The sequence below is a fragment of the Staurois parvus genome, unplaced genomic scaffold (assembly GCF_062004578.1).
Source record: "Staurois parvus isolate SC_StPar_1 unplaced genomic scaffold, SC_StPar_1.0 ptg000025l, whole genome shotgun sequence".
NCBI classification, from domain to species: domain Eukaryota; kingdom Metazoa; phylum Chordata; class Amphibia; order Anura; family Ranidae; genus Staurois; species Staurois parvus.
Genome location: NW_028317821.1, coordinates 6,084,969 through 6,107,548, shown reverse-complemented (window position 1 = coordinate 6,107,548; position 22,580 = coordinate 6,084,969). Strand labels below are relative to the sequence as shown.

At 44.5% G+C, this 22,580-nt stretch overlaps 1 protein-coding gene across 2 annotated transcripts in view; it reads right to left on the bottom strand.

The window, feature by feature from the left end:
* The window catches only part of NR1H4 (nuclear receptor subfamily 1 group H member 4), a 143,416-nt gene that overhangs the window by 95,661 nt on the left and 25,175 nt on the right, over nt 1-22,580 (bottom strand). Inside the window, exon 2 of one of the 2 annotated variants that reach the window (XM_089694203.1) lies at nt 15,875-16,017. In XM_089694203.1, the coding sequence (XP_089550329.1) occupies nt 15,875-15,959 (85 nt within the window). In that variant the 5' untranslated portion in view covers nt 15,960-16,017. Of the gene's footprint in view, nt 1-296; nt 421-15,874; nt 16,018-22,580 lie in introns of those variants that run through there. The other variant, XM_089694208.1, reaches the window with a different exon arrangement.

Below are 22,580 nucleotides of genomic sequence, written 5' to 3'. Positions count from 1 at the left end.
TAGGTGAGGTATGTACCTTGGAGACTCTTCCCTTGAATTGCTAGCAAATATCTGAATCTTGCATAAGATTACTCTGAATGCTGTACTACTCTTCAAGAGGAGGTATTTAAGTACCTTTTTGACAGGAGAATTTTATGTCAGCTGTCAAGTTATACAATGCAGCTCCAAGTTTATGGGAAAATTTTACAGAAGTAGTTAAAGCTGTTTTTAAATATGTGACATCACACAAAAAATGTTTTAACATTGGTAAGATTCAATGTGCAAGATCTCGATAAAGCATATAAAAAGACACCTACCATTGGTTTTGCTTCTTCTCACCATTTCCATAATAAAACTAAAGCCCTCCTTTAAAATGCCTTATTCTTTACTGTTCAGCTCCTCTATACACAGTGATTGTTGCCCTTGCATTCTCTATCAAGCTGAAAATGAGAGTATCCTCCTATATCTGGCAGGCTAAGGTGTGACAGAACAGAGGTTATGTGCTGATTACTGATTAACTTGTCTGAAGTACAGCAAATTGGAATTGCTGATGTGAAGAATAACTGATTTAAAGTAGCAAAATCTTCAGAAACGGTTATAAATCCTCATGCACACTGGATGTTTTTACAGCTGTTTTTGGTATTTTTTCTACAACCAGTAAACCCCCCAGCATGTTATCCTATGTGTCCATGCACACATAGACTGTAATCAGCTTTTTTTGACAGGGGCATTTTTTGGCTGGAAAAAAAACAGAACTAGTGGGTTTCTAGAGGAGTTTTTTTTAGCTGTAAAAACGCTCTAATGCTGAAAAACGCTGAAAAACGTGGTAAAACACAGTAAACTGGTATTCTTGGACTTTTTTTTTAGAAAACATTTTTATTTATTTTTTCGTAATGTTAAAAAACACAAATGTGAAAAAACGCTGAAAAACTCACTTTTTTAACGTGACTTTACACAGCTAACGTTACCAGCGTTATTAAAACCCCCAGTGTGCATGGAGCCCAATTGTTATTTTAGCTGTATTTCTGGTTCGAGGATATATTTTAACCATTACACAGCATCTCATTGAGGAAACTTAGTTGCTGTCAGTCTTGTGCAGCAAGAAAACTTACCTCAAGAGTAGGAATGGAATTTATGTTGGTCTAACATGTTGCAGTCTGCGGTTGACAAACTGGTTGCTGTGGCATTTGCATTAGGACCACTCATGAAGGCTTCTCAGACATGGGCATCCCTCTTTTAATTTATTAGCAGCCCTTTACTGCAGGCCATAGACCATGTTCAGTTGGGCACAATTCTGTCCTTGGTTGGTTAAAGTGTATGTATACCCAAGATCTATTTTTTAGTATGTTCGGCATCATGTCTCACTGTATATGTTTTTTTTGTGAATCTATTACAAAATTGTAATAGGGGATACTGTTGGTAATAGCACTTCCTGTTAACCCCTTGGCGCCGGCGCCTCCTGGCCCTTTAAGGGTTTCAGAAGCCGGGAGGCAGGGTTTAGGGTTATGTGGCCGCCGTGACACGCGGGAAAGGTCCCGATCGAAAGAGGAGATCGGGATCTTTCCGTGAGTACCGGACATGTGTGCTGGGAGCGCACAGGTTGCACTCTCTCAACACGTATGTTTTTTTTTTAATAGAACACAAATGTGCAGCTGCTCAGTATCTAGGCCCAGACGCTGGGAGGCCGCACATTTGCATTCGGCTGGCGCCAAGAGGTTAAGCTGCTATCTCACAATTAGTAGCCACCCTGCCATGTTCGCTCCTTCAGTTGGTTGTTGGGCTGGATTTTAGGTCTACCAGATAGGCAACCCAATGGCCACCTGAAGGAACTCACATGGCAGGCTGACAATGCAGATTTAGCACTTCCTGCAACAGGAAGTGTTTTTACTGGCAAGATGTACAGTGTAAGAAACCTTGTAATAAATGCACAAAAAAGATTTACTCGTGGAAATATTTTACATTAGGGATCCCCAAACCTTTTAAACAAAGGGTGAGTTCACTGCTCTTCAGAGTTGAGGGGAGCCGGACTGTGGCCAGTGGGAATAGAAAATGTCCCAATGTCAGTGGGTCAGTGGAATTAAAAAATATGACCTAACACCTGTGATTAGTGGAAGGAGAACTAGTGCCCCACCATTGGTGTCAGTAAAAGAATAATGCCTCATTGTTAGTTGCAGTGGAAGGAATAGTACCCCATCGTTGGTGTCACTGGGACGATTTCTGCGCATTGTTGGTGTCAGGGAAAGGAATAGTTCCTCATCATTGGTGTCAATGGGAGGAATAGTGCCCCAAAGACTGGATAAAAACAAGCAAAGAGCTAAATCCAGTCCACAAGTCGCAGTTTGGGTACCACTAGTATACAGTGAGGGATGATCAGGGCTGCTGTTAGAAATCATAGGGCCCCTCACAGTCTACCTAACAGGGCCCGCCCCACCTCTGAAAATATATATATATATTTTTTTGGGACCTGGAAGACAGCAGTCTTGATTGTCCACATGTGACCCATCAGAAGGCCTTCATAAGGGGCATGGAGGCTGGTATTTGGCTGTGCTGCTGCCTCCTTGGGTGGAAAACGCATGGTGCATTTTGCTCTGCCATATTGTGTGGTTGTGCTTGCATTTTGTCTGTGAGGCCAGCAACCTGGGCATACTAAGGTAATTTAATTACTTGTCTTATGCTGGGCATGTGGTGTGGATCTAGATGGGGACTTTTATCTTGTATTGTTATTACTACTATATCGGAGACTCTCAGTTTCCCCTGTGAGTCCGCTGTGGAGATTCAGCGAGTCTGAAAACCCACTACATTGTTCAGCGGTGCTTGTAAAGTCCCTGTAGAGTTTTTTCGGTATTGAGACTAGTGTTTCTGGCAGATGAAGGTAATTTCCATGGTGTAGCCTGCTTTAGGCAAAAATGGTTTTCATGTTAAGGATGGAGCTAATTAATATAAAAGTTTTTTTTAACCATGTGTTGTTATTACCACACAGGAAACTTTCAGCTTTGCCTATAGGCCAGCCATGGGCATATGATCTATTTGCGGAGCTCACTTTAGGCGTTTTGCCATAAAGTGGATACAGGTGTAGAGGTGGGTGTTGGAAACATTTTATTTTGCCCAGCCCCCCATACTCCATTAATACAATGGTTGGTTTTATATGATATATTTACCATTTAAAAGGAAATTGTTTTGCTGAATGAGGAGTATATGAATAGAGGTCGGTATAAGTCCACAAGTAGAGGGTCTCTATACCATTCACTTAGCATATTTGCAGGTAACTTTCATTTATAGGGCTTGATGTATGTATATATGTATGGGTACATTATGTGGCTTGCATCTTCTCCTTCCTCCCCTTTGGGTTTCCAGGTGGTACTGCTCCTCTCCTCCTTTTTTGTTCTCTCTCCCCTTTTCCGGTGCACTTACAATAAGATGCTGTACTATGCCAGAATGGAAAAATATGTTTTTGTGATTTTTTGATTGTTTGTATTTGTTCTTATATCAGTAGTCAAATGTCTATATGGTGATGGCTCCTGAAGAAGTGGATTAAGTCCATGAAACGCATTGAGCCCAAGCCAATAAGAATGAACCCAAAGTTTACAAAGAATTTGGATCACATGGAAAGAGATTTGCTGCTCCTTGATATTGTAAACTTTTCATTTTCTACAAGTTTTAGTACTGTTGTTGTGAAATAGAATGTTATTTTACATATTGAATTTTGATACAAAATAAATCATCATGTAGAAAAAGGAGGAAAAGCTGGTAGCGCTGCAGGGGGAACCGCAGGAGTCGGTAATAGGGCAGTACAGCCGTCTGCTCGGCAGGTGCCCGGGCCACTCTTTTGAATTGATTGGCCATCCCCAGTACAGGAGGGATGGCTGTACTGTCTTATCAATAGCCCTTAGCATGATGCCAAACATACTGAGAAACAGATTTACGGTTTACATACACTTTGTATATAAAGTGCATACTTGCCAGTGCATGATTATTACTGTATAACCAGGGCATCAGAGTTGTGTTATATATAAATATAAGCACTAATATACAGTAGTAGCAGTATTGGTTAAGCCACTTTATACATCAGTACTTTTACAGGGGCTACAGTCAGGTCATTTAATCTGGGAGCTGTTCAGGCCGTTTGGTTGAGCTTGGTACATGGAACTAAACTTTCCATTATGTTCAATGGCTGAGCACACACTGAGGTGTCTGGGTCCTTAGAAATACAAGAACACAAACTGTAGCTATGAGTGTGAGAGTTGCATCTGGTCTCAATCTGAGATCTGTATACATTATATGAAGAGGACTACAGAGGAGTATAATACATGGCTGTCCACTGAAAAGTTTTAGGATGTGGGACAAATTAGTGGAATTAGATGTTGTTTGCTCTGGACTCTAGCACTGATTGTACTAAGGCCTTTTCATCTGTTAGATTTGCTAAGCTATGAGCTTCTGATTTTTTTTCCTTTACATGCTTTTTTTCCCCCTTTTTGTAATATAAGTGTGACTTTTATTGTTTGCATTTACTGTTCACTATCTTGCCTTGCTATGACGCAGAGGTAATTTCCTCAACAAGAGAAGATAAAGGAGGTGATCAATCCACATACACTCTCTGACTTGTAGGTGTAGCCTTTTCCATTATATTTATGGACTGAGGCTATGTGGGTAAAGGCTAATTTTCTTTATTACATTGTTGCATAAAAAAATGAAAGTTTCATAGAAATAGTTCTAGCATAGCTGCCATTTGTGGTTATTGTGAGTTACACATTATCAGGATGATGATAGTGACTCAGATCATTTGTAAACCAAACATGGTTTTGAAACCATATGTTAATATTTAAATTGGTGATTTGTATGAAGCACTTCCTGTGTTGTATCATAAACATTTTTAGGCCTTTAGATGAGGCCACACAAAGCAATTCTGTGCACTAACCAGTGGCATCAATAGATATAAAGAATGGCATGAAATTACAGTTATTTTCTTCATACCGTGATAATACAAATATTTTATTAATTCAGTAGTTAGTAGACAGATGTCCACAATTGGAGTAGAGGCTTGGATCTGGAGACCACAGAAACTGGCCATAAACTAATACACTATAATTTTTTTTTCCTCCAGCCACAGAGGCACCCGCCATGGCACCCATCACTGTCCAAATAAATTAATCAGTGGCTGCAGCTGATTGACTGCAATCACTGATCAATACAAAAAATTCCAACATGTCTCTTTGAGAGAAGTTAATTAAACAATCCACTTTTGTAAAGCAAGGAAGCCCACACACTGGTCAAAATGGAGTAGCCGAATTTCTGACAGTGTATGGGCAGCATAATACATAGGCAGGGGCGGACTGACAACTCATGGGGCCCCCGGGCAATAGGGGATCATGGGGCCCCTGTGTCCTTGCCCAAACTCAAGAAAGCCTATGAAAAAGGTACCAGGGACATCTTATGGGGCCCCCTACTGACCCTGGGCCCTCGGGCAGTGCCCGAGTTTCCAAATGGTCAGTCTGCCCGTGTACATAAGTGATAATAACCCTCTGACAGATTCTGTAGCTTTGTGTGCAAATAAGGGGGGGGACAGCTGTCACCTCACCACCTGTTAGGAAGGTCCAGTGTATTCTAATACAAGAACACCAGCACATGCGCATGTTTCTAAGCATAAAGTTACTACCAGGGCGTGGTCTCGGCATGGACAGATGAAGACTTGTGCTCACTGAGCTCCCGGCCTGAGGTGCTCTCGCAGCCACCCTACTGCACAGTACCCCACATTACCAATACTCCGGACCCTGCTGGAGACCAAGACTCCTGCCGAACATTCTTCCCATCCACCCACTTTGACAATGGAGTGCTATCTTTGACCAAACCTACGGACTGTCTCTAGACCATCGGGATCCAAGATGGCACAGGCTCCCGCCGTGAAGGCCTCTGCTCTTACTGATCACGTAGCATCCTCCTATGACCGTAAAACCGCTCACGATCTACCACCGTTCTCTCCGCCAAGTGATCTCTCTCCATGTCTGCCAAGATCTCTTGCCACATCCCCTGCGGCCTTGGAGGAGTCATACACCCAGGACCATAGCCTCTCCCTAGCGACTGCTCTCCTACACAGAGCACTGGCTACAGTCACTGCAGGCAGCAGGCAGCCTACAGCTCAGCGTCACTTCTTTGGCCACAATGTGTACTACCCCTAAGGACATGCTGCACAGTAGCTCCATGCCTGCTCAATTACCAGAGCAAACCCTATGGGCCTTCCTCAAGCAGTTACCCACCAGGGCTGACTTTGAGGCCCTAGCCGCCCGCATGGAATCAGTTCTAAGGGGGGAGCTGCGGGGGCTCAGACAAGAAGTATCTGACATTGACTCTAGACTGCAGGAACAGAATGAAAACATGAAACTGCGGGGCACACACTTGATAACCTACAATCTACTGAGTCTGATCTGGCCAACCAGGCTATACAACTACATTTACTGGCTGATGATCTAGAAATCCATAACTGTAGGCAAAACATCAGACTCCGGGGCATTCCAGAGACTGTCACGCAGGTAGACCTGCGAGTCCATGTTACCTCCATTTTCAACAGGTGCCTGGACCGCCTTAATGACACTGAAGTTGCCATAGATAGGGTCCACAGGACTCTCAGCCCAGGCCCTGCTATATCGGAACGACCTCGTGATGTGTTGTGTCGCCTGCACTCATAAAGCCTCAAAGAAGAGATTCTACAACAAGCCTGGACAGTGGGAGTGCTGGAGTTTGATAGAGCCTCGGTTCACCTACTCCTTGATATCTCAATAAAAACCCTACTGATGTGCAGGACCCTAAAGCCTCTACTAGGATCTTTGAACTGGGGATGACATACAAATGGGGTCACCCTTTTCATCACCTTCCCAGTACATCATCCATTCGATCTCCCAGCACTATTTGCCTTCACTGAAATGGATCTCCTTCCAGTTCCCAACTGGCTTACCATTAATGCCACCTTGGACCACCCTGAGCAAATAGTCCAGGGCAAGCCGCAAAGAGTTGATGTAAACCTCAGACCCAGAAGAAACCGACAACAAGCCGCACGCCAGGACAGCCAGTGCATTATTTTGCTGAGTGACACTACCCATAACTGTCCTTGCACTTGGGGGACCCACGGTCCTGCAATGACTAACCCCACCAGTCAGGTCCCCCTAGTGCAATCCCTAGACCACCCAAGCAGGAGTACCTCTCAGGAAGTCTACAAATGAGGTGCTTGTATACAATCATCTAAAGGACTCTGATCTTGACCACTACTGCGGGGTGGAGATTTCATAGAGTGTTTTGACACTATTACTTCCATGGGCATGGGGGCCCCCTTGGGTCGGGGCCCGACGTCTGACTGTGCATTACTGCTTCCCCCCCTAGGTATTCTCTGCCCAGGTGGCAGTAGAACAGCTTATTCGAGCTCTAACCTATAGGACTCTTTCTCTTATCTACTCTCTTTTTTGCTTGACTTTTCTTACCCTTTCCCTTCTCTACTTTCATATCGGCGTCTCCTCAACACCCCCACTTTTTCCCACTCCTCACCCCCTCCCTTTTTTTTTTTCTCTCTCACTTTCCTCTCCCTCTTTTTACCTAACCCCCCCCTCCATGTTTGAGGATGCATTACAAGTTTACTCAAGCTCCACAGGCTATGGCGATGAAATTTGTTTCATGAAACAAATTAGCTGTCTCACTGAACTTTGGAGACTGAGGGCTCATGTAGTCTTTCTACAAGAAACCAATTTCAGAGTTGTTAAAATCCTGAAACTCACTAACAAAAACTTCCCCACGGTGTATCCCCTGGCAATTCCTGGATGAGTACCATGACCCAGAGGGTAGATTCCTCCTGCTGAAAGGAAACATTTATACTCAAATATTCCCTCTGGCGACTGCATATCTTCCTAATACCAACCAACTGCCAACTTATGAATCGTTTCTCTCCACTCTCGATTCCTTCTTGGAAGGCACCCTTATACTTGGAGGAGATTTTAATCTGACCATTGGCCCTCGTAAGGACTCCTCAGTTGGATCCGCTGCCCTCCCTAAATGATTGAGACTGCATCTCAAGGATCTCTTTCACTCTCGAAAACTGGTCGATATTTGGAGGATCTTTCATCCTCGCAAGCAAGACTACGCGTACTTTTCTCCCTCACATGGTTCTTATTCTAGAATTAATTTCTTTCTCATACAAGATTCCTTCATATCTCTGACCTCTAAGGCTGATATAGGCCATATCGCGTTCTCCGATCACGCTCCAATTACCTTGGAAGTCGCTTTCCACCAAAGACAACCAGATACGTCAATGTGGCGCCTTAGCGAGTCCTTGCTAAAAGACTTTTATATAGTAGCTGACATTCTGCGCAAATTGAATGTTTATTTTTCCACGAACTCTGGATCAGTAGAGAACCCCCTTACTTTGTGGTCTGCGCATAAGTGCTACATCCGAGGTATCCTCATTAAACATGGAAACGTGGCCAAACAACGTAGACTACAATCCCTAACCAACTTACTTACTAAGCTATATACTCTAGAATGTATGCACAAATCTAACCCTCATGAAAGTTTGAGAATTGATTAGGGAACACCCCCTTTACGAGGACATTGAAGGCTGCTCCTACTATGAATATGGGGAAAAATTCTGTCACATGCTGGCTAAAGCATCGAAGGCCCAGAATGCCCAATCATTTGTCTCTGCCCTGACTTCTACATCGGACACAAAAATTAATTCCACCCCAGAGCTAGCCAATGCTTTTCACACATTTTTCTCGGCCCTTTTCAATCTGCGACCCACATCTTCCGCCTCCCAACAGGCGACCTAACTTTTGGACATTGCTAACCATTTAAGTGAAGCCCAACTCCCTGTGCTTATGCAGGATGAACGAGAAACCCTGACACAACCGATATCAGCTGATGAGCTGGCAGCCACCCAAAAGCATAGAAAGCATGGGGCATTTGACGTCTGCTATTTGGGGGAAAATCAGAGGAAAATCGGACCAGGTGGTTCTACTGGGATCAGTTTCGTTCTCTGACGAATATTCTCATTAGGTCTAAATCCTTGTTCTACTGCTAATACCTTTTGTGGCTTGATCCAACCTCACGCCATATACAACCGCCACTGTTCTCTTCCTCGGCCCACCTGTCCCTTCTCCCTAATGCACCCTCCTCTGCAATCCTCATTCCCCCCCCCTTTTTTGTTCTCACCCCCACACTCTCCTTTTTATTCCCTTATTCTTTATCTTAATTATTGTCTATTCAAAAATAATAAAAATCATTAATGCACACATCCATGGCCGGTAGCCATGGATGCGCGGTAGTTTAATGCTGTCAGAGATTGCGACTGAGGGTTTTATATCTCTACCACAACACTCGGTGTTCCCACCCAAAACTTTTCCTTCTACAGTCTTACCCTTTGGACCACTGAGATTCCACCTGTTTGATACTGTATATCAGGACTGATACTGTTAGTTCTAATAATCTTATTGTATTTTTCACTTGGGATGTAATCTTTTTTGTCACACAAGCTTTATTAATGCTTATGTCTCTTTGTATATTTCTGTGCATTTATGCATAAAAATTTAAAAAAAAATATTTATAAAGTTACTACCAAATGTGTTACCATGCATGTACGGATGTACAGTATTAGTGTTCACATGTGCATGCTCTGTACTGGAATTGACATCAAACAGCCTATTTAGGCTAAAATGGGGGATATGGACAGATTGCTGAGTGGTCTTCTGCAATTTCCTGATTTACCTGGATTCTTGTCTATTTATTGTGATCGGGCCTGTGTTTCAAATTCTGCATTCTGCCGTCTGGTTCGGTACCTCACTGCCCAGCTGTTAACTGGTTTTGGGCTGTATCCTGACACTCCCTCTGACTTATGTTCCTATACCTCACTATCCAGCTGTTGCTGAAATTGTCCTTTATTCTGATGCTGTTCCTGTCTTCTGATTCAGTACTTAGCTGACCAGATGTTGAAAACTTTTTGTTTTTGCCCTGGCTTTATTCATATCTACTGACTGAATGCTATCATGTTTCTGCCTCTAAACCCTACCCGGTGGTCCACAGTCACCTGTGCCTCACACCCAACAACTGGCACTCTGTGTCCTCACATTTGTCACCATTTCCAGGGATATTGGACAGGAGCTGCAAAAGAAACCTCCTATTCAGCTCGATCTCCACCAGGTACATGACACCAGTCCTCAAATAGATACTTCAGACCTGTCAGCCTCCGAATAAGCAGGGGACTGTGGTTATCTTACATTGTTGGCATCAAACCGTCTGTTGCATCAATCATTTATTAAGATCAGAGGAACTATGATTCATCTCTAATAAACTCCAAAAAATTAGCCAAGGGGAGATGAAACTGATTCCTTCTGATAGTATGTATTATGGGCTCTGTATAGATATGAAATTGTATACTTTGATTGCAAATGTAGCACACCCCTATAGGAGTCGCTGATAATAGCTGATTCCTTTACCCAAATTTAGTGCAAACACGGCCAGGCATACAGTATTTCCTGTTTCTATCTGGCACAATAGCAGTCAAGGGATTGTCTTTTTATGTTTTCATTGCAGATTAAACTTGGATGGGGTGAAGGGGCAATGGGATAACTTCAATAAATATGCTGAACTAGCTGAGGACACTTCTCTTCCTACTGATGTTTCACTGGGACACAAACAGAACAAGTAAATGAGATAGAATTCCGAAGGAAATCACCACTGGCTGAATTATGACTACTGCCTTTTTGAAGAACAGAGAACTGCACATAGTCACTAAGACACTGAGTCTAGGTCATTACTCACAATGCCGCAGGATCATTGACTGCCTCCTTCCAATATCCACTGGGCACTCTTCAGTGAGGGTGAGTGTGACGGGAGTGACTTTTGGGTGTCGGGGGACCTCTGTATCATCTCCCCAAATCATTATGTTTAACCCACCCTGTGCCTGTTAAGGGTTACAGGGTGTGTATGTGAATGTCTGAGTCCTGTGTATAGTGTGTTGTCCTTTGTCTAGGCCACATGGCTGTCCATTGTCTGTTTACCATGTGCTACCCCCCATTGTGCTGGATGGTGTTCGGACAGGGGAAGTTGGGCTATAACGGAAAAACTCAGTGCGGTCTGGGTTCCGGTTCCGTTACATTGGTGGCAAGCGGTGGGATTGTGCTTCCAACCTGTAAACACATCCAAACCATCACCGGGATCCAAGAGCAGGAGAAGAGAGACAGATACCAAATGCAGCTATGGAAACTGAGGTCTTATGGCGCATGCAGCAAGTGCTGGCTTATTTAGATGACCCGGTTTCTACATGGGATGAGCTTGGATGGAGGAATGCGTCTGTCCAACAACTGGATGAGGGTATGGAAGATGGAGAAGTTGGCTCATCCCTCCAAGTACAGATCCCAGAATGCATGGATCTAATTGATTTTTCAATGGAGGACGTTGTGGGTGATGAGTCACCTGCCAAAGTGCTGGCACTGGACTCAAGGGCCTCCAGCCCGTGCCCTGGACATTTAGCCATTCCAGAGACTGGGGATTGTACTGATTTTTTTTCTGAGGAGGAACCAGCCGGGGAGCTGCCAGCTGAAGCGCTGACAACCGGACAGAGGGTCCAGGACCTCTGCCCCACACCTGTGGTAGTTTCAGAGGCCCAGGGTGAGAAGGGAGAGGAGGTTGTTGTCCTCCCTCCCCCACAGTCAGCCAAAGTGAGGGAACTCTTTTCCCTCCCAAGCCAGGATCTGTGCACCAGGGGGACAGTGACAGAGGAATGCCATCCCAGCAGCAGATCCACAGTCTGGGAGTGGGGGAAGACAGCCTCCCTCCCCCACGGTTAGCAGGAGCATATCTGGGGTCCCCAGCAGAAGCGCTGGCACCAGGGCAGAGTGCCGCTGGCCTCTGCCTAGCAACTACAGTCACCACTTGGATACCCCAGGGATGCTGGGTAGTCAGCCCAGATCCCCTACAGAAGGATGGAGTCGGCCCAGCCACCCTGTCTTCCCTCCAGCGGCTGAGAGGATTTCCGGGAGAAGGACCAGTTCGTACTTCTCCCCAGCGGCGGGTATGTTCTACGGGAGAGGCAGAGGTTGGCTGGGTGAGTAACGCTTGGTGTGGGACAATTTGCATGCGGTACTGTGTGGGTGCTGGCATTGAGGGACTGGAAGTACAGACTAACTTCAGAGTACATCTGTCTGGGATATACTCCTGTGTTAGTCTCCTGCCGAAAGGGGAGATATGTGACGGGAGTGACTTTTGGGTGTCGGGGGACCTCTGTATCATCTCCCCAAATCATTATGTTTAACCCACCCTGTGCCTGTTAAGGGTTACAGGGTGTGTATGTGAATGTCTGAGTCCTGTGTATAGTGTGTTGTCCTTTGTCTAGGCCACATGGCTGTCCATTGTCTGTTTACCATGTGCTACCCCCCATTGTGCTGTGTCTTCCTGTCCAGAGAACTATTATGGGATGTACTGTTTGTATTGGTGTGGGGGTTGGTCAATGTCCTTTGCCAAATGGTTGCATCCCATTGTTCTGTGTCTGGTTGGATGGGGAGGGGTGATGAGGTGTTTCCTGACTATACTGTAGCCCTTCCCACTGAGAGGGTGGGCTGATGATGTATGTCCTGTTCCTGGATGAGTTTCCCCGCCCTCTGTATAAAATGTTTGTTTGTGAAAAATAAAGTTGTTGGCTTCCTGTTTTAGTAAGAGCTGGGTGTTGTCTATTTTGCTGAGGGATTTCGAGGGTGTGGTCCGTGGATGGTGTTCGGACAGGGGATGTTGTGCTATAACGGAAAAACTCAGTGCGGTCTGGGTTCCGGTTCCGTTACAGTGAGTTAAAATCACAATACCACAGGGCAGCTGGACACCCTCCTCCAACTTCCACTGGGTAATCTCCAGTGAGCTCTCTAGACCAAAATCCCAGATTTGGAAATAGAGCCCCCAGCTATGGGACCTCAATGACCCTTAAGTAACACTCCAGTAGAGTGCCCTTCAGGGCAGAGCACCTTACGCTGGGGACCCCTCCTACAGGACTGGACTCAGGAATCTCACACCTCTGCCCCTGGCCTCAGACTATTTAAGAGCTCTCCAGCTACCTACTGGACACACCTTCCCAGGGATTGGCTGAGACCTCATAATCTTCAGACTGCTCTTCTGTCTTTCCTCCCACTGTCGTTCTAGAATGCAGGGGGAAATAATCAGAACAGCAACCTGTGAAACACTGAGCAGACTAAGGTAATCAACAGCTGCTCCACTGGCTACAAAGGAGCTTACCTAAATTTACCTAGCATCCTATACCTTAACTAGGAGGGCGATACACCCATGACCACCTCAAGACCATCAAAAAGGTTTATATGGGGCCTGTTTATGGCAACCATACAGTGTTTGGACTTGTTGGAATCTGGCTATTGTGATGGAGATCCCAATCCTGCCGGCTGGTCCATATAACCTATAGTCACTTCAGGAGGAGATGTTACCAGTGTCTGTATGCACGGTATAAATTTCTTGCTAATCTATATGAAATTGTATTGTGTCTATTTATTACACATGCAATTTAATGTTAGTGTTTGCAAGATAGCAGATCTACGACGCAAGGATCTGTGTGTGTATATATATGTTTGCTTAGCAGACTGGTCAGTGTTATTTAAGATAACTACATACACAGCTAGTTTCACCTTCCCAAAGAAGGACCAGTATCTATAGCAGCAGTGCTGCTGAATAGTAGCCAGGTGGGCTAGTATTTTAATTTGGACTGTGTGTTTTTACTGGAGAAGAACCCCCTGCATAGGAAACCTTATGTTGGACTTTTGTTTTTGCCTTGCATTTTAATAAAAGTGGGCTACCAAGCCCTGAAATATAGTTCCTGACTGGTGTGTTGTACTCACTTGAAAATGCATCCTACCACGGAGCTAAACATCCCCCATGTCACTATATATATATATATATATATATATATATATATATATATATATATACAGTCAGGTCCATAAATATTGGGACATCGACACAATTCTAACATTTTTGGCTCTATACACCACCACAATGGATTTGAAATGAAACAAACAAGATGTGCTTTAACTGCAGACTGTCAGCTTTAATTTGAGGGTATTTACATCCAAATCAGGGAACGGTGTAGGAATTACAACAGTTTGCATATGTGCCTCCCACTTGTTAAGGGACCAAAAATAATGGGACAGAATAATAATCATAAATCTAACTTTCACTTTTTATTACTTGGTTGCAAATCCTTTGCAGTCAATTACAGCCTGAAGTCTGGAACGCATAGACATCACCAGACGCTGGGTTTCATCCCTGGTGATGCTCTGCCAGGCCTCTACTGCAACTGTCTTCAGTTCCTGCTTGTTCTTGGGGCATTTTCCCTTCCGTTTTGTCTTCAGCAAGTGAAATGCATGCTCAATCGGATTCAGGTCAGGTGATTGACTTGGCCATTGCATAAAATTCCACTTCTTTCCCTTAAAAAACGCTTTGTTTGCTTTTGCAGTATGCTTTGGGTCATTGTCCATCTACACTCTGAAGCGGCGTCCAATGAGTTCTGAAGCATTTTGCTGAATATGAGCAGATATTATTGCCTGAAACACTTGCTGCTTTTGTCAGCAGTCACATCATCAATAAATACAAGAGAACCAGTTCCATTGGCAGCCATACATGCCCACGCTATGACACTACCACCACCATGCTTCACTGATGAGGTGGTATGCTTAGGATCATGAGCAGTTCCTTTCCTTCTCCATACTCTTCTCTTCCCATCACTCTGGTACAAGTTGATCTTGGTCTCATCTGTCCATAGGATGTTGTTCCAGAACTGTGAAGGCTTTTTTAGATGTTGTTTGGCAAACTCTAATCTGGCCTTCCTGTTTTTGAGGCTCACCAATGGTTTACATCTTGTGGTGAACCCTCTGTATTCACTCTGGTGAAGTCTTCTCTTGATTGTTGACTTTGACACACATACACCTACCTCCTGGAGAGTGTTCTTGATCTGGCCAACTGTTCTGAAGGGTGTTTTCTTCACCAGGGAAAGAATTCTTCGGTCATCCACCACAGTTGTTTTCCGTGGTCTTCCGGGTCTTTTGGTGTTGCTGAGCTCAGCGGTGCGTTCCTTCTTTTTAAGAATGTTCCAAACAGTTGTTTTGGCCACGCCTAATGTTTTTGCTATCTCTCTGATGGGTTTGTTTTGTTTTTTCAGCCTAATGATGGCTTGCTTCACCTATAGTGACAGCTCTTTGGATCTCATCTTGAGAGTTGACAGCAACAGATTCCAAATGCAAATAGCACACTTGAAATGAACTCTGGACCTTTTATCTGCTCATTGTAATTGGGATAATGAGGGAATAACACACACCTGGCCATGGAACAGCTGAGAAGCCAATTGTCCCATTACTTTTGGTCCCTTAACAAGTGGGAGGCACATATGCAAACTGTCGTAATTCCTACACCGTTCACCTGATTTGGATGTAAATACCCTCAAATTAAAGCTGACAGTCTGCAGTTAAAGCACATCTTGTTTGTTTCATTTCAAATCCATTGTGGTGGTGTATAGAGCCATAAATATTAGAATTGTGTCGATGTCCCAATATTTATGGACCTGACTGTAGTTGTCTACAGTATGTGTCTACACACAGTGCATAATGCTTATTATTTTCATGTAATTGTGTTCTTCTTAACTTGGGTTTCACTTTTTAAACTCAGCTGCACTGTAATCTCACGCTATCTCACGAGATTACAGATAGCCCTCCCCCTTCTACACAGATCTCAGCCGATTTTAACTCAAAACAAAAACAAACCACTCCAATGTAAAGTTCAATGAATGTACATTAAGAAACACTTATTTTAAAGCAAAAGATTTGTTAATCTTATTTTTCTACATTAACCTTATTAGCTTGTATAACTTTAGACTTACCAGCGAATTGGGAGCTGTCTATCAGAGAGATCCCGCTATCTACTGGATGATGACAATATTCCGAAAGGTCAATTTCAGGTTCCATCCAGGTACTGAGATCTTTGATTTAATTTCCTCAGATGATTTTAAAATGTAGTCTTGACCTGTTGCAATATATGAAGTGATATATGTTTTTACCATGTATATTTTCATGTTTTTGTTGTGATTTACGTTACACATTCCTGTTATTAATGGTCAGTATTAAAACTAAAGAATTACAAAACAATCAAGTTTGGTAGAAAGACATGTAGTCTATCGAGCTTAGATGTAAATGAAACTCTTAGAGCAGGGGTGTCAAACTGGCGGCTGTTGCAAAACTACAAGTTCCTTCATGCCTCTGCCTTTGGAAATCATGCTTGTAACTGTCAATCTTGCAATGCCTCATGGGACATGGCCCTTTGGCAACAGCTGGAGGGCCGCCAAATTGACACTCATGGCTTAGAGCAGGGGTCCTCAAAATACGGCCCGCGGGCTGCATGCGGCCCGCCGAGGACATTTATCCGGCCCGCCGGGTGTTTTGAACTATTTGGGATCCCCCTGCGTACTTTCACTTTCATTCCACCAGCACCGTTCTGACTGGCTCTGCCTCTCCCTCCCTCAGCTCCCTCACCTGCCCCTCGGCTCCGCCTCGGCTCCACCCCCAGTGATAGTACTGTGTGTTGGGGATGTAGATCCGGCTGGCGCGGCGAGTAAATGATAGAGGGGTGGAGTCTGTGATCTCTGGAGGGGCTGCCTGCAGTTCTCCCGCACTGGGCAGTGACAGACAGCCGAGGAGAAGGACACTGATCAGACTGCATTGAATTGATGGACACTGGTGAGGCTGCATTAATGGACACTGGTCAGACTGCATTGATGGGCATTGGTGAGGCTGCATTAATGGACACTGATCAGACTGCATTGATGGGCAATGGTGAGGCTGCATTAATGGACACTGATCAGACTGCATTGATGGGCATTGGTGAGGCTGCATTAATGGACACTGATCAGACTGCATTGATGGGCACTGGTGAGGCTGCATTGATGGGCACTGATCAGACTGCATTGATGGGCACTGGTGAGGCTGCATTGTTGGGCACTGATCAGACTGCATTGATGGGCACTGGTGAGGCTGCATTAATGGACACTGATCATACTGCATTGATGGACACAGGTGAGGCTGCATTAATGGGCACTGATCATACTGCATTGATGGGCATTGGTGAGGCTGCATTAATGGACACTGATCAGACTGCATTGATGGGCACTGGTGAGGCTGCATTGATGGGCACTGATCAGACTGCATTGATGGGCACTAGTGAAGCTACATTGTTGGGCACTGGTGAGGCTGCATTGATGGGCACTGATCAGGCTGCATTGATGGGCACTGGTGAGGCTGTATTGATGGGCACTGGTGAGGCTGTATTGATGGGCACTGATCAGACTGCATTGATGGGCACTGGTGAGGCTGCATTGATGGGCACTGATCAGACTGCATTGATGCGCAGTGCAGTCTGTATGTCTCTGTGTGGGCAAAGTTATTGCTGGTATATTGTTTTTGTAGCGCTGTGTGTGTATATATATATATATATATATATATATTGGTATTTTACTAATAGCAATTTTTTTTTTTTTTTAAATATAGTCCGGCCCTCCAACGGTCTGAGGGACAGTGAACTGGCCCCCTGTTTAAAAAGTTTGAGGACCCCTGGCTTAGAGGAACTATTCCCACCAGGACTAGATTTAGATTATAAGTACAGCAGTCCACATTGAACAAATATTGAAATAGTAAGAAGCATATGACTGGGTGTTGTCTCCAATTCTTACTCAGGACCATTGCAAGGCAAGGTGCGGAATTAATATTGGTTAAAATGAGTCTGAGAAAGGTGGTAAGTCAGAGTTCCCCCTTTCCATATGGCAACATGTGGTAGTGAAGGAAGAATTTCTAAGGTTATAGGCATATTCTTACCATGACAATAGATGTTTGGCATGCTTTGCAAGTCATTTCAGAAGGCTGCTTAGAGCGTAAATTAGCAAAGAGCTGATGGGGCTCTGTGAATGGCAAGTTCAGAAGGATGTTTCATTAAAAAAAGTGATGTTGTGCTTGAATAGGTCACCTGGAGAATCCCCCTGCATGTCTGTTCTATTGTCCCAGAGATGGTAACTTGGTATGGCTGTATTTCCTTCAAGCATAGTGCCAGACCTCTCCCACACATTTAAGCAATTTGAGAGCTATTCTAAGGAACTTAAGTACTGTTATTTTCAAGTTGATACAAATGAAAAACCTTCTAGGGAGCCTAGCTCAAACAATTACTATATAATATAAAGGTGTGGCTGCCCCTTTAAGTGTGTACAACACCTATATACCAATCAAATAACCAAAGTGCAGGCACTTCACTTACACTATATTGCTAAAAGTATTGGACCGCTCCTCCAAATCATTGGATTCAGGTGTTTCAATCACCTCCATGGCCACAGGTGTATATAATCAAGCACCTAGGCATGCAGACTGCTTCTACCAACATTTGTGAACGAATGGGTCGCTCTCAGGAGCTCAGTGAATTCAAGCATGGTACCGTGACAGGTTGCCACCTGTGCAATAATTCCATCTGTGAAATTTCCTTGCTACTAAATATTCCACGGTCAACTGTTAGTGGTAATGTAACAAAGTAGAAGCAACTGGGAACAACAGCAACTCAGCCATGAAGTGGTAGGCCACGTAATATGACAGAGCAGGGTCAGCACATTCTGAAGCGCACAGTGCGCAGAAGTCACCAACTGTCTGCAGAATCAATAGCTAAAGATCTCCAAACATCATGATTAGCACAGCTGTGCGAAGACAGCTTCATGGAATGGGTTTCCATGGCCAAGCAGCTACATCCAAGCCTTACATCACCAAGTGTAATGCAAAGCGTCGGATGCAGTGGTGTAATGCACGCCACCGCTGGACTCTAGAGCAGTGGAGACGTGTTCTCTGCAGTGATGAATCACGCTTCTCTGTCTGGCAATCCGGTGGACATGTCTGGGTTTGGCAGTTGCCAGGAGAACGGTACCTACCTGACCACATTGTGCCAAGTGTAAAGTCTGACGGAGGGGGGATTATGGTGTGGGGTTGTTCTTCAGGGGTTGGGTTTGGCCCATACCAAGACATTTTGGAGAATTTCATGCTCCCAACTTTGTGGGAACGTTTGGGAATGGCCCCTTCTTGTTCCAACACGACTGCGCACCAGTGCACAAAGCAAGGTCCATAAAGACATGGATGAGCGAGTTTGGGGAGGAGGAACTTGACTGGCCTGCACAGAGTCCTGACCTCAACCCAATAGAACACCTTTGGGATGAACTAGAGTGGAGCCTATGAGCCAGGCCTTCTCGTCCGACATCAGTGCCTGACCTCACAAATGCACTTCTGGAAGAATGGTCAAACATTCCCATAGACACACTCCTAAACCTTGTGGACAGCCTTCCCAGAAGAGTTGAAGCTGTTATAATTGCAAAGGGTGGGCCAACTCAATATTGAACCCTACGGACTAAGACTGGGATGCCAATAAAATGCATGTGCGTTTAAAAGCAGGCGTTCAAATACTTTTGGCAATATAGTGTATGTTCAATATATCCCCAAATGTGCGTAAAAAAAAAATCACAGAAATTCAATATAATAGTTAAACATAACTATAATGACCTGATAATTATAATTATCACTAACGACCTACTAAACTTTATAATATATATAATAAAGGGAGAAAGATAGGTGCCGCGCTTTGAATCAGAGTGCAAAAAGAATGCTCTAAAGGTATATATGTATATATATATATATATATATATATATATATATATATATAAATATGGGTACAATAATAAACAGTGCGCTAATCAATAGAAATATTAAAGCACACACACAGTCCACATCCCAAATCAATGGTTGTAGGAAGGGTGAAAAGAATCCTAGGAGCGAATAGAGTGCGCACTCACCAGAAGTGCGTATAAAATACGCATGTAGAGAGGTATATTCTTCAGAATGTCTCTGGCATCCAAGCTCTGGTCAGATCGCACTCCACACCATCCTTTTTTGCACCGCGAAGGGCAGTAACCCGGATTCATCAAATGGTATGGGCGTCAAAGATACTCCTTAGTCCAAAAGAGGCACTGTGGGAGATGGTGCTCTCAGGGAGAGCCCAATAAAGGACGCCACATAGTGTAATGCTGTTTGACTTGAATTTATTTTAGTCAAAGCAAGTAACAAAATATTTACTGACCATAAAATGTTGGCCACATGTAGTGGCTAGATGTCCATGAGCTGTAGCCCCACTGACGCGTTTCGTGCAATGCACGTTTTCAAAGGGCGCAGGGCTGGTATATTCAAGCCCTGCGCCCTTTGAAAACGTGCATCGCACGAAACGCGTCAGATTTGGCTACAGCTCATGGACATCTAGCCACTACATGTGGCCAACATTTTATGGTCAGTAAATATTTTGTTACTTGCTTTGACTAAAATAAATTCAAGTCAAACAGCATTACACTATGTGGCGTCCTTTATTGGGCTCTCCCTGAGAGCACCATCTCCCACAGTGCCTCTTTTGGACTAAGGAGTATCTTTGACGCCCATACCATTTGATGAATCCGGGTTACTGCCCTTCGCGGTGCAAAAAAGGATGGTGTGGAGTGCGATCTGACCAGAGCTTGGATGCCAGAGACATTCTGAAGAGTATACCTCTCTACATGCGTATTTTATACGCACTTCTGGTGAGTGCGCACTCTATTCGCTCCTAGGATTCTTTTCACCCTTCCTACAACCATTGATTTGGCATGTGGACTGTGTGTGTGCTTTAATATTTCTATTGATTAGCGCACTGTTTATTATTGTACCCATATTTATATATATATATATATATATATACATATATACCTTTAGAGCATTCTTTTTGCACTCTGATTCAAAGCGCTGCACCTATCTTTCTCCCTTTATTGAATACTGTAAGGTTTTTTGGTTACCTTTTTTTGGTGTTCTAGCTGCTTACACTAACCTACTTGTAGCGCTCGCTATACCTTTGTTACATCCTTTTATAATATATATAACTTTATAATATATATAATATATTATATATATAATATATATAATATATTTATAATTTATAATATATATAAACTTTATAATATATATATATATATATATATATATATATATATATATATATATATATATATATAAAAGTTATAATCACTAACGACCTACTAAACGCCAAAGCCAAGGGCGACTACTCTGTCCTCCTTCTCCTGGACCTCTCTGCGGCCTTCGACACAGTCGACCACCCCCTCCTTCCTTAATAAACTACTCTCCCTTGGCATCAGAGATACCGCTCTCTCCTGGTTCTCATCCTACCTATCCTGACGCTCCTTCAGCGTCACCTACAATGGTGCCACCTCCCCCTCCCTCCCCCTCTCTGTTGGGGTCCCCCAAGGCTCTGTCCTTGGACCCCTTCTCTTCTCCATCTACACCTCCTCCCTGGGCACACTCATACACTCCCATGGCTTCAATTATCACCTCTATGCTGACGACACCCAAATTTACCTCTCCACCCCTCTCCTCACCCCCACTATCTCCGCCCGCATCACTCACCTCCTAAACGACATCTCAGACTGGATGTCGCTCCATTTCCTCAAGCTTAACCTCTCCAAAACCGAACTCCTTGTCTTTCCCCCTGCCCACACCCCCCCCATCCTATCCATCACCACCACCAACACCACTATCATTCCCGCCCCGCAAGCCAAAGTCCTTGGCGTCATTCTTGACTCGAACCTCTCCTTCCTCCCTCATGTCAAATCACTTGCAAACACCTGCAGGCTCCATCTCCGCAATATTGTCAAGATACGTGCCTTCTTCACCCCAGACACCACCAAACTTCTTGTACACTCCCTCATCATCTCACGCCTTGTCTACTGCAACTCTCTTCTCACTGGCCTACCCAAGTGTAGGCTCTCCCCGCTCCAGACCATCCTGAACTCAGCGGCCAGACTCATCCACCTCACCACCCGCTCCACCTCTGCCACCCCCCTCTGCCTCTCCCTCCACTGGCTCCCGATTGCCCAACGCATCACATTTAAACTTCTAATCCTGACCTACAAAGCTGTTCATAACACTGCCCCTGACTACCTCACCAACCTGATCCCCAAGTACCACCCTACCCGTACCCTTCACTCCTCACAGGACTTGTATCCTGCTCCCTGGTCTCCTCCTCCCATGCACGACTGCAGGACTTCTCCAGGTCCTCCCCTATCCTCTGGAACTCACTGCCCCAATCCATCCGACTGCGCCTTCCCTCCCCACATTCAGGCGCTCCCTCAAAACCCATCTCTTCAGGGAAGCCGACCCCACCCTCACCTAACAGCCATTCTCCCTCATTCCTCCCACCACTTCATCCCCCTCAGCCACTTCATTCCCCTCAGCCACTTCCTCCTGTACCACTACCCCCTCCCTCCTAGATTGTAAGCTTGAAAGAGTAGGGCCCTCTTACCCCTCATACGCTGTCTGTTTTTGTTGTACTGTGCCATGTATTGTCCCCCCTATTGTACAGCGCTGAGCAAACCCTTTGGCGCTATATAAACTCGATGTAATAATAATAATAAACATATTGAATAAATTAATTTAAAAGTCCAACTAAACAAAATAGAGTCCAAAATTAGGTGACCCAGCACC